General features: G+C 41.3%; 1 protein-coding gene across 12 annotated transcripts in view; it reads left to right on the top strand.

Moving 5' to 3' along the window:
- Nucleotides 1–12,137, top strand: part of LOC133478277 (multiple C2 and transmembrane domain-containing protein 2-like) — a 63,409-nt gene that overhangs the window by 22,170 nt on the left and 29,102 nt on the right. For 10 of the 12 annotated variants that reach the window (XM_061774140.1, XM_061774138.1, XM_061774148.1 and 7 more), the window contains 9 exons: nucleotides 2,518–2,688; nucleotides 3,316–3,446; nucleotides 3,547–3,733; nucleotides 4,612–4,705; nucleotides 4,775–4,877; nucleotides 4,953–5,055; nucleotides 5,753–5,854; nucleotides 5,933–6,007; nucleotides 6,505–6,624. In XM_061774140.1, the coding sequence (XP_061630124.1) occupies nucleotides 2,518–2,688; nucleotides 3,316–3,446; nucleotides 3,547–3,733; nucleotides 4,612–4,705; nucleotides 4,775–4,877; nucleotides 4,953–5,055; nucleotides 5,753–5,854; nucleotides 5,933–6,007; nucleotides 6,505–6,624 (1,086 nt within the window). Of the gene's footprint in view, nucleotides 1–2,517; nucleotides 2,689–3,315; nucleotides 3,447–3,546; nucleotides 3,734–4,611; nucleotides 4,706–4,774; nucleotides 4,878–4,952; nucleotides 5,056–5,752; nucleotides 5,855–5,932; nucleotides 6,008–6,504; nucleotides 6,625–11,438; nucleotides 11,584–12,137 lie in introns of those variants that run through there. The other 2 variants (XM_061774149.1, XM_061774143.1) reach the window with 2 other exon arrangements.

The following is a 12,137-nucleotide window of genomic DNA, read 5'->3' as shown; positions in this document are numbered from 1 at the left end:
CTGCAGCGGCAGTGTTTTAACATTCTTAACTGCCGTACAATTGGAAGTAACATTTACTCATTTAGCCGCATTAGCAGCTTAAATATCATACAGGGGTTCTCTGTTCACGCGATTGGACCGTACCGCAGTCTATCATTATCTACGCTAACGCAATAGTAAAATCAGAATTACAGTAAACCACAGGGCGAAAGGGGTGGAGCCAGTGCACAAACCGCAAGTACCCCCTAAGATTTTTTAATTCATTTCCTTTTAACTGTAAAATTTTGACAAACTATCGATCCCAAAACAGTTTAACATACGTTCATACGTTATCTTACATTACCCTTGAAAGTAATTACAGATAACTTGATTTTGAAAAAATGCACCAAAACTGCTGTACATGCACATGTGGTGAAGTATCTCTCTGTAAAGTCCACTAAAAACCCAGTCTAAACGGAGGTCCTCCCCGACATGCAAAGATCTTAGAATATTCTGGATGTGACATCTTCAACAAACTTCCTTGACACCAGTTACTACTTTCCTTTTAGCCAGAGCTTTGGCAGCGTATTGTAGCATCTTAAGGTGTTTTAGAAAGAGCACAAAACACACACAAAAAGTTTTTCAGCGAATAACTGAAGATAGGTTCCACAGAAGAAAGTGACTAGGTTAATTTTCTGAAACATGAATTACTAACAGAGGTGAGTTCAATGTACTTGTCTACGTTTCTATGGACGCTTCACAGAAGTTTGAATTCCAAGCATCTTTTTTTACATTTTTTTTACAGCAATTGATTTAGCCATCGTGACAACAGGACTCTGCTGACATCTTGTTATTCTGCATAACTGTTTAGTTGAGACGCAACCAAGGTTATAACCAGGGGTTACAAAAGTTCTTACACCCTGTACTGTGATTCAACTCCTTCACTTAAGCAAAAGTAAACAAGTAGAGATGATGAACTTAAGTACAAAAGTAGAAATCAAACTTTACTGTCAATTATGTAAAATACCCATTTTGATAACCTGGCACGATAAAAACAAATTACCGTAATTTCTCGTGTAATGTGCATTTCCCCCCCAAAAATTGTCAAAAGTCAATAGTGCGCATTATACATGGGTATAGGGGAAAATGGAAAAAAACTTTCACATTGTATAAATCTATGCCGCTATCTAGAACTTATGAAAAAGCTGTACACTTTCATTCCAATATGCCATTGCCACCTAGAGGTTATGAGAAAGGTGTACACTTTCATTCCAATATGCCACCGCCACCTAGAGGTTATGAAAAAGGTGTAGCACACACTTTCATTCCAATATGAAAGAGATACGTACGTATGACTGCATATATGTAAAGTTGTGCTTATAAGTTTAAATACCCTGACAGAATTTGTGAAATATTGTTTTTTTTAAATCCGACTGATGACTGAACAACAACTGTCATTAATTTCATTATGGTTATGTTTTGTTTAATGATAATGCTTTTCTGAAATGCTTGACAGTTTATTTTGAATCCCATCAAAATCAAATTAAATGTGTTTCTTCTGGCCCTTGATGTTTTCTTTAAAGAATTGTACCTATCTTACAAATTCTGCCTGGGTAATCAAACATATGAGCACAACTGGGTGTTTTCTCATTTACTAAATAAAAGTAGGGCTGTGAATTTTCAAATAAGAGTAAGTAAATAAAAAGTATTACATGTTCAAATAAAGTGCTTAACTTCAGAATAATTATTTGAAAAACTAACAAAATACAGATAATACTTTGTTTTGATCATATGGGTAGAAGCAAAATCATGCATTGTAAAAATGCATTATAGATAGGTAGAAGGGTTTTCCAGAATTTTTAGGTCAACTTTGGGGGTGTGTATTATAAATGGGTGCGCATTATACACAAGAAATTACGGTAACACACAAAATAGTTTCCCTATTTTATTAACTTGCATAGTGCTCGTACTGAGAAGAAGAAGAAAAAACATAATAACTGAAAAAAGATCTTTCCAGGGTGTTTAATTTTTTATTATTATTATTATTTCTCAGATTAGATGGCGAATGTTTGAATGCCAGAAGATGTTTTTTTTTAGGCAGGCACTATACAACACATTCGCCATAAACCATTCTTGTAGCTGACAACATCAAACAATTCTCTTAAAAAGGTCATGGATGGGGAATATCTTGCTTCTCTCCATCGGATGTCATGAATGCTGCCTCCATGTTGTTTCTGTCCCTTTTTTGTTGTTGTACGTTATAAGTCCCCAACATCGCAATCAATGAATTAAAACCTCAAACGCGGATGACTTTATCTCCCTCCAGTTACTTCTGTTTGACGTTGTGTCATCACTGGCAAAGGTTGGAAAAAGTAACCAGGCAATTACGATAAAGTAATTAGTAGAAGAGTACAGATATCTGTTTTTAAATGTCGAAAGTAAAAGTAAAAAAGTCATCAGCAAAATAAATACTCAAGTAAAGTACAGATACCTGGAAAATCTACTGAAATAAAGTCTTCTTCTCACCACTGGTTATAACACAACATCTGCATTGCACAGAAGGCTACGCAGTACCAAAGCCCGGCCGAGATGCAGAAGAGTCAGCCCAAGAGCCGCATGTGGACGGGGGCTCTCGCCATCACCCTGGTGGAGGGCCAGGATCTGCCGCAGTATGGCCACGGCGACATCTACGTCCGCTTTCGTCTGGGCGATCAGAAGTACAAGAGCAAGGTTCGACCTTCAAAAAAATCTCCCCGGGCCCTTTCTTGTCTCTAAGCTTCTCGGTTTCTCACGCTCTCCTGTCTCTTCGTGACACCCTCTTTATACTTCGTCTTTTCTTTTGCGGGGGTGTGGAGGGGTGGGCTTTTTCGCCTCAGCGGCTGCCCGTCTGTGACTCACCTCCACCTTGGCTCACTGGGCCGTGGCACAGGCAGCTCATTAGAGTGGGCCAGGCTGCCACTCACTCGGTGCTGCCGGGCTCCGTTGCTGCTTTCATTTGCATACGCAGCACGCCTCTGTTCGTCTACCCGGGCTTGTTTTTCGTTCCACCCTCCCCAACCCGGCGAGTCGGCGGCGTCTCGCTGCTGTCGTGTCATTTCTTTGTAAACCTCTCAGCCGTCCCTCTCCACTTGTTTGTTTGTTTGTTGAACAAAGCCCATTCTAATTGGGAGCTGTCAGTGTTTACAATCCCAGCGTGGCTACTCGAGTGTACAAGCGCACGAGCACCTCACTTTCTCTGCCGGTTGTCCCGCCTGATGACTTAATCCACCTGTCATCCGGGCGCTGTTCAGTTTGATAATGCGGCAAATGTAAATGTGTGTGTGTATGAGATGCATCTGTGTCTTTATTGCCCCTTAGAAGCTCTGCATTCAGGCCAATCCTCAGTGGAGAGAGAAGTTTGACTTCAATCAGTTTGCAGATAACCAGGAACCTCTGCAGGTGGAGGTGTGTTCAAAGAGAGGCAGGAAGGGTGAAGAATCGTGGGGAATGTGAGTACTTCCTGCTGGGTAATGTTAATGTGGCTCTCCTCGGCACAGCCCTTCTTAATCTTTTCAGTAGAAGCATTTTCCCCTTTTTTGTGTGTCGCAGGTTTGAGGTTGACCTATCCAGACTTGTGCTTAATGAGAGGCAGCTCTACACTCACATGCTGGATCCAGGAAAGGGCAGGCTGGTCATTTTGGTCACCCTGCTACCCTGCTGGGGAGTCTCAATCTCTGACATCGAGACCGCTCTCTTGGACAAGCCTGACGAGAGAGACGCTGTGGTGGAAAAATTTGTAAGTATTTGCATTTGCGCAAATGTAACTGGAAATTTCAGGATGGGCATAGTAATAATGTCAAATATTTAATTGTACGTCATAAGAAGACATGTTGTGGTTGTTTTCCACAATAAAAAAAAAGAAATCATCCAAATACGCCAAGGACAGCTTTCCTGACCATGATAGTGACAGATGTTACATCACAATCCAGCATAATACATACGGGCCCGCTCACAGTCACATTTTTGGGGAAAAGGCTTGCCTCCCCTCTTTTGTGGGACCAAAGTACGACCTTTGTTACCATAACAACCAGGGGTCGAGCAAGGGAGTTAGGGAAGCGACTACAGCTTTTGGAGTTTGCAGCACAGACTCTGAAGAGAAAAAGCGAGCACTCATAAAGACAGTAAAAGCACATATCATATTTTTACCCGTAGAGGCAGTGCTTCATCACCGTGTGGCCGAATGACATGTCGATTAGTGTAGGGGATTGGTGCATGTGGTACATGCAGCAAGTACACCAATTCGGCAAAATTCAGAATGGCTTACTAACGGTACATTTTCATAAATAAGCTCACAAAATATTTTGTCAGTTAGGCAGTGAATTTTCACACTTTATGGATGGGCTGGCACTCCAGAGGCTCAACTTTTTTAACAATTAAAAGTTAAAAAATAACCCAACTCAGTTTTTATTTATATAGCACTTTAAGAATAACCACAGCTGCAACAAAGTGCTGTAGATAACACCAACACATAGCAAGCACATAACACATACTGTAACTAAGCAAACACTATTCACACCAAATGCTAACATTTGTGGGGATTGTATGTAGTCGAATGTCCATCCCTAATTCATTGTCTTTCATTTTTTCTCCTGTTTTTTGTTTTTTTTTCTGCAGAGCTTAAGTAACTCGTATAAATGTGTGGGGGAGATCGGTTTCCTCCAGGTCAAGGTTTTAAAAGCAAATGAGCTTCCTGCTACGGACCTCAATGGTAACTTCACCAAATCGCTTTTTCACGACGACTTGATCTCGACTATTAACACAGCATTGTCATTTGCAGGGAAAAGCAACCCCTATTGTGTGATTGCACTGGGAAATAGCAAACTTCAAACCCACACCGTCTACAAGAGCATCAATCCGGAGTGGAACAAAGCGCTCACATTGTACGAAGGTCAATAGCAAATTTGTTTTCTTCGTGGTTTATATTACAGCGTGTGTGTGCTACTTTCATGCTGCAGCCCGGTTAAGGACATTCACGACGTGGTGGAGCTGACCATCCTGGATGAAAATGGGGACAAAGCACCAAGCTTTTTGGGCAAAGTGGCCATTCCATTACTGACTGTAAGTTTGTGTGGCATGTTAGCCACTAGATTTCTGTCTAGCACTTTTATCATATTTAAAAAAAGACATATTTGTGTATTTTTTCACCACATTTAAAACACAAACTTAGCCTGTTTTAATGGGCCTGTCCTGTCTACTGCGGGGTGTGCCAATGCAAGAGTAGCTTTAGGGAGGGGGGCTTGTTGAGCCCTGAGTATGTGGTACATGCAGAGGGCACATCGCCAAACACCACCACGTCGACAACTTCATCGAATGATCGAGTATGTCCCGCTTATCAGAAGCAAATGCTGAAAACGCTGGTAGCCAACACTAATCTGTGCATCCAATAACACTGCAGCTCTGCTTAGCTTTTTGGTTTTGGTTGTGTCTGTGTAGTAGTCGCCCCGTTTCTTAAAAACGGCAAATCTTGCTTCCAAATCATTGGCAGGGAAACGTTTGTGTCGCTATTATGTAAATGAGCCCCACTGTGACATCACAATTTGTGAAAATTCATTTACAGAAGTAGGTAGATAACAACAGATTGACCTGGTTGTGTAATTTCACGCTTGATGGGTGGGCCGTCACTCTAGAGTACCCACTACTGTATTTCTATACAAGCAATTAAAGAGTAAATTTTACATAATACGTCCTCTCTAAGTCAAATAATAACTTCTGTCATACTAACTGTAAGCACTTGCATATTCTACTGTGTTCAAAGGTTCAGAATGAGCAGCAGATTTCGCTCTACCTGAAGAAAGAGGACTTGAGTGGCTCAGCCAAAGGAAGCATCACGCTTGTGTTAGAGGTTATATACAGCAAAGTAAGCGGAAAACCATTTTGAAAGACACATCGTAGCGCTTGAAATATGAACGTGATAGTTTCCTTTGTCTCCTGCTAGGTTCGAGCCGGTATTAGAAGTTTCCAACCAAAGGAGGAAATATTTACAGAGGAGAATGTTAAATTCTCCAAAAAGGTATCAACGTAGTAATCTGTTATCATAAAGCAGGAGTTGAATTCGACCCACTGAGAATTTTCTAGAATTTGTTCATTACATTTTTTTTTTTAATGTAGTATATTTTTGTCTCATTAGTCAGTTAATTGATTAATTGTAAATAATGTAATAAATAATATTAGTGAAATAAACAATTTTCGATTTACATTTAATATTTGTATTATATTTATTTAAATGCTGTAAGTGGTTAATGAATTATAATTAAGTGACTTATAAATAATACAATTAAAACTCCGAAAAAACGTAATTATTAAAGTGCACTATTTTCCACAGACATTGTAACTTTTTTTTTTTAACTCTTCTAAAAATGACTTTTTCATTTTTATTTTTATTAAATGGAGCCCTCGAGCACAAAGGTTCGTTCACCCTGTGATAGAGCCCCATTTCAGTTATAATTATCACGTGTGCTATATCCAATGATACTAACCGGCGTTTCGTTGCAATTCTTCCCCATTTAGGTTCTTGCCCACAATATCTGTCGGGTCCGGAAAATCAGCACAGCTGTTTTGTACACATTACAGTACATTAAGAGCTGTTTTCAATGGGAGAACAGGCAACGGAGTCTCATCGCCTTTCTGGTAAGCCATTGACTGCCGTTAATGAATTGTCTTTGGGTCTCAAGATGAGACTTTTTTGGAATATTGTGCTGTTGTAGGGGATTCACTGGTGCTCTCCCCGCTTGTCCTCTTTTTCCAATGAAAAACAATGGTTGCCTTCTGTTTTGGTCCCACGTGTATGTGCTTTATCCTTCAATCAAACCCCGCCTGGCTCTCCTTCAATTCTGACGACTTTAGAGTCGAACTTTAGGCCGTTTGCGTTTGTGTGTCTGACTTGTGAGCAAAGCCTCCCAACCCGAGGGACGGTGTAAGGCGGGATCACGGTGGAGGATCACGTGGAGGAGTGACGGCCTGCCTCCGAGACATGAACCTGCGTTTTAAATGTCTCTGTTATCTGTTTTTAATGAGGCGACGTGATCTGAGGTCCTAAGCTAAAATAATCTAGAATCGCCTCCACGAATCCCCCTTAAAGCGGCACACTGTAATGTCATGATTAAAAGCGCACACTCGTCAGGGTGAGGAGGCGGTCACAGACGGTGCGTGTTGTGAAGAACTCGCCTTTCGCCACCTTTCTTTCCATCTGCGACGTCTCAGGATGACATGCAACTCGTACTTGCCGTATCCTGTGAAGCCCTTCACGCTGATCCCGAGGAGCGATTCGCCCTGAGGCTGTAGTCCTACGTATTTCAGCCTTGCCTGGAATGGCAAGACGCACTGACAGGCAGGGCGACGCACCGATACATAGGAAGGAAGAGAACAATGCAGGCGGTTGTATAAGAAGCAGAGTGGGAGGCAGGATTGTGTCTGGGAAAGAGGAAAATGTTTGCAGATGGATATGTGCAGGCTGGCAGATGACGGGTCATAGAAAAGACTCAAGCACCAAGTTACTGGAATATATAATATAAGGTTTTGGGAAACACGACTTTAATCAATCAGGTGGTAGACTTCCATTTTTTAGGCTGGGGTACACACTCTCAGGGTACTCCTGTTTCCTGCCGAATCCTGAAAACAATCAGTTAGTTAGTTAGTTTGATTCAAAATTCAAAATTTTCCATAGGTGTGAGTGTGAATTAGGGCTGCACGATATTGGGGGGGGGGGGGAATGACATTTTGATTGATTTATTTATTTTAAACTTGCGATATTTCGTGCGATGTGAAATAATACAGGATAAATGTTGGGAATTTTCTACGCAAACTAGTTCAGTTTAGTTCATCGTTCCAAAAAATGAACGAGTTCAGTTCATATTTCATAATTCAAATTTTGAAACTAATTTCATCAGTCCAAAAACGGAACTAGTTCATAGTTCTTTTTATTTATTTATTTATTTTCAGTATGTTGCAGACGGACTGCTACCCTGAAAATATTGGCATTTCGTTTCCCCGTTGTTGCCACCCATTCAGTCCACACTCGGAGCCAGCTGCAGCTTCCAACCGACCCTACAACCTCAAAAACAGCTTGAATGGTGTTTCATAAAATGAGGAATTAACTTTTGTCCTCAGTCTGCAAACAAAAACACGCAAGACAGTATGATGATGGTGAAAGGACATAGATAACTTTGCATTCCTCTACTGTATTAACAAAATAATGTATCTATTCTTATATTACAAAACAAAATGAATTCCATATTATCACAATGTGATTGTACAGTATTTTAACAAAAGCCTTCTGATCCAAATAATCATTTTCCTAGTAATCCATTTTTTTAACTATGCACTGTATTACAAACGAACACATTCACTCCCATTTACACAGTGTCCCTGAATGCACCTCGTGCACTCATACAGCTGCTGCGTGCTTGCCGAGTTTCATTCTGACAAGTGAAATAGGAAATGCAGCAGGTGTACAATCTTTTAATCTTTTGAGCATGTCCAAACAGGTCCCTCTGCTGGTCACTTTTAATATTACAGTTGATTCACTGTATATTATATTACACTAACATCGCAGCAGACCCTGCGATTTGACTATTGCACACATGTACATTGCGATGACGATGCTCAAACAAAATATTGTGCAGCTGTAGTGTGAATACTTGTTTGCCTCTATGTGAGGACAAGGGCAATACTAAACAGATGTATAGTTAGATTAAATAAAAAAAAATAAACAATGAACCAACCATTCACAAACATCCAGCGGAAAAAATAGCCTCTTAGCTCAAAAGGCTAACGAGTGGGCCTCAGTGTGCCATGCCCCTGCCCACTCTGAGGCCAGCCTCCGTACAGCGACCCCTCCTCCCAGCCATCATCGGCAATTAGGTTAGCGTTCGGAGCCGTCTATGGTGCAGTACGCTGCCCGTGCGCTCTAATGAAAGCGGCTCCCACTCCTATCTTTATATCTTTAGGCAGTGGTAATAAGGTAACTGATTCTGACATTGACAGATGGCCTCTGCTTGCCTCTGCGATGTGCATAATTATACTACTAGTGTCTGCTTCTCAGGGTACGCCGGTAGGAAACGCTGCAGTTTGCGCCGCCGCTTTAATATACATTACAATACATTATTTATCAAGCTGGTTGGACCGGCGTGAGCCTTTTTACACCGCATACATCCTGTAATGCATTACCGCCGCCGCGGCCTCTGCTGGGACCGCGCGGATGTTCCTCGCCTAGTGCTTTACCAGAAATACTTAGCCATTATATCACTCAGTCCCACAGGCCAATTTTCTGACCTCGGCGTGGCACGCAGCCTCCATTTTTATCCTGTTTATGCAGATGCATGTATGCGTTATGAAGCACCTCATTGGTGTGTATAAGGTATTCCAATTATTGCATGACGGATCACTCCTGGTACACAAAGAAGATGGGAAAGGAAACATTTGGATGGTACCGGTAGCTTTGTCGTAGCAATGAATCTTGAAGTTGGGAATAAGAAGGCAGCCTGAGTTACCGCTGTACTTACTGTTTTTCATTTAAAAGTCTTTGTTCATATCTACTGCATTAGCGACGTTAGATGTCGACTAGGGCCCGTTCCGATTTGTGGTACGTACAAATTTGGCTTACGTTGCCGCCGAAAGAACGGAAATCCATTGAAAACTGGGGAAACTGGAATACATAAGTCTTGGTACAAACATGGTAGTCTTTAAATGTATTAGTCCATTCTGAATCCTAACTTTAAAACATTTTGGACTCTCCGACACTAGAATGAAAAAAATTGTACTGTAACCTTTTCCTGTTTTTAGTATATTTTGTAAGTAAAACATAAGAAAAGGAAGTTCATGTTGGATCAACTTCAATGATATATATATATATATATATATATATATATATACATACATAGATACATACATTGAATGTTGAAAGTTGTAAAAACGTTTAGTTGAGTTTACCGCTGCTGCAGATGTTGCTGTCGATTCTCGCTAATTAGGTAAAAGATTTTATGTTCTCACGCTCTTAAAAAAAAAAAAAAAAAAAAAAAAAAAAAAAAAAAGACGTTCCGGAAGGTCCTAAACATTTTCATAAGTGGAGGCGAATACAAACAAGGAAATTCCATTTTTCCCCTCCCTCGCCTCGGCTTGTTTGTGCTACTGTAATGAGCCCTGGGTTGGAGCTTTTCAAGAGTTTGACAACAGCGAGGAACTGTGACAGCTCAAAATCTTCATAAAATAACCTCCTTTAGATGTTCTTTTCCCTGCTAAGACGCAGAGCCAGATGAATGTGCTATACATCCTGCAAGAGGGGTCACTGAGAGTTCTTTGCTTGCACGCCAGTGTGCGGCCTGTAGATGGCGCTATAGCACTGCTGGAGACGGGGAGGAAGGGCCAGCTGACACTACCCCCCCCCGCACCCCCCCAACAGAAGCCTTTCTTGGGAAACAAGTTAGTTGTGAGATCCTACATTTCCGTAGCAATGCCAAATACAAGTTGGAAGAAAAATCTTAAATTAGCACGTATTAGCCAGGCAAATTAATCGTCTTCAGAAGTTCAAGTTTTGATTGAGAGTTAAAAAGAAAAGGGATCATTTCCACTTGAAAGCTGATTCGGAGCCTCGCTGTCATTAGAACCGCTTAAAGTATTTAAGTAGAATTAATATTTCAACGTGAGCGCTGCTTGGGAAACCTGTATATAGCTCAAGTGGGTTTTCTTTTTGACCCTGCCAGCCGTTTTTTTTTTTGTTTTTTTTTTGACGGCCTGTGAAATGCTGATTGTCTCACATCAGACATTGCAAAGATGGCATTTGATGAATGTTTGATGCGGCGCAGTCGTAATTATACCACCACCAGTGGTGAGAAGTTACAAATACTTGGCTACTCTCGGCGACTTGAATAGATTTCTGTTCAGGTGACTGGACTCTACTTGAGTATTTATTTTATCTGACAACTTTTTATTTTCACTCCCTACATTTGAAAACAGATATCTGTGAGTTCTACTCCTTACTTACTTGGAGGAACCTGAATCATGGCGCATTAATGACCATGATACAACAGATTCGGAGAAGCAAGATATTCCGCACCCATAAACGTATTTAAGAGAATTGTTTGATGTTGTTGGCGCCAAGAATGATTTGTGACGTATGAGTTGTCTTATACCAGCCTGTTGTTCAAAAATTCTCTAATTTGGAAAAAATAGAAGGGGTATTTTTTTCAGTTATCATGAGCTAATGTAGCATTTCTGTTAGTTTACAACGTCAGCAAAGCTTTGCGATTGGGAACTTGTTTTGATCGCATGAAATTCGAGCGAGCTAACAATTACAAAACAAAAACATTTAAAGTTACTCTTCATGGCTGTAATAGCCACCAAACGGTAAGTACATTTCAGAGTCTGTACTTTTTTGCTTTCACTTAAGCGAAGGAATTGAGTCAGTACGTGTACTTTTCCACAAGTATTTGTACTTGTTCTTACAGAGTGCAAGTCCGTTTGCCACCTCTGGCAACTGCTGATATAATTGACGTTGAGGCAAGGGCAGGGTTCAGCTCGGGCCTGCCGGGGGTCTCGGGTGACCACCTGTGCACAACACTTGGCAGCGGCGGCCATTAACCAGAACACCCCAGATCAAAGACGCAATCAGACTCAACGGTAATTGTTCTTGTCAACACCGTCCCTGAAAAGTGGAGGCTTTGGGAGTCCGGCGGCTCGGCTCGGCTGTTAATCGTCTCCTTGTTTCTGCTTTGCATCTGTTTTCTCTCTTGGGGGGGGGGGGGTGACAAAAAAAAAAAAAAGTTGGAGGCCTCAAAAGGAGCGCCGCTCTTCACTCTCGTGGGGGTTGCGCTCTCCAGCTCCCCCCGAGCTGTGGGAGTTCTCACAGCCTGTGTGGTGGGAACGCGTCTAGCGGGAACAAAAAAACAGCGACGGCCGTGACGGTGAAGTGTGTGCACTCACGCTGTTTGGAGAATGTAATTTTAATTATTAAGCAATACACCTGCAGTACTTACCGATTTAACAGGGTATTACAACCGCGGTGTAGGGAGACAGTTCTCGAGATTGAAAGAATGCCATGCGCAACCTTGAAACATGGCCTCCCTCATCGGAGCAACGTTTTCTCTTCATTAGGACTGTGAAAAAGAAGAGCGCTCATATTTCACTTTTAAAAGTATAATTCATCA

This window comes from Phyllopteryx taeniolatus, chromosome 5, assembly GCF_024500385.1.
Source record: "Phyllopteryx taeniolatus isolate TA_2022b chromosome 5, UOR_Ptae_1.2, whole genome shotgun sequence".
In the NCBI taxonomy this organism is placed as follows: Eukaryota; Metazoa; Chordata; class Actinopteri; order Syngnathiformes; family Syngnathidae; genus Phyllopteryx; species Phyllopteryx taeniolatus.
This window is presented reverse-complemented; position numbering and strand designations above follow the sequence as displayed.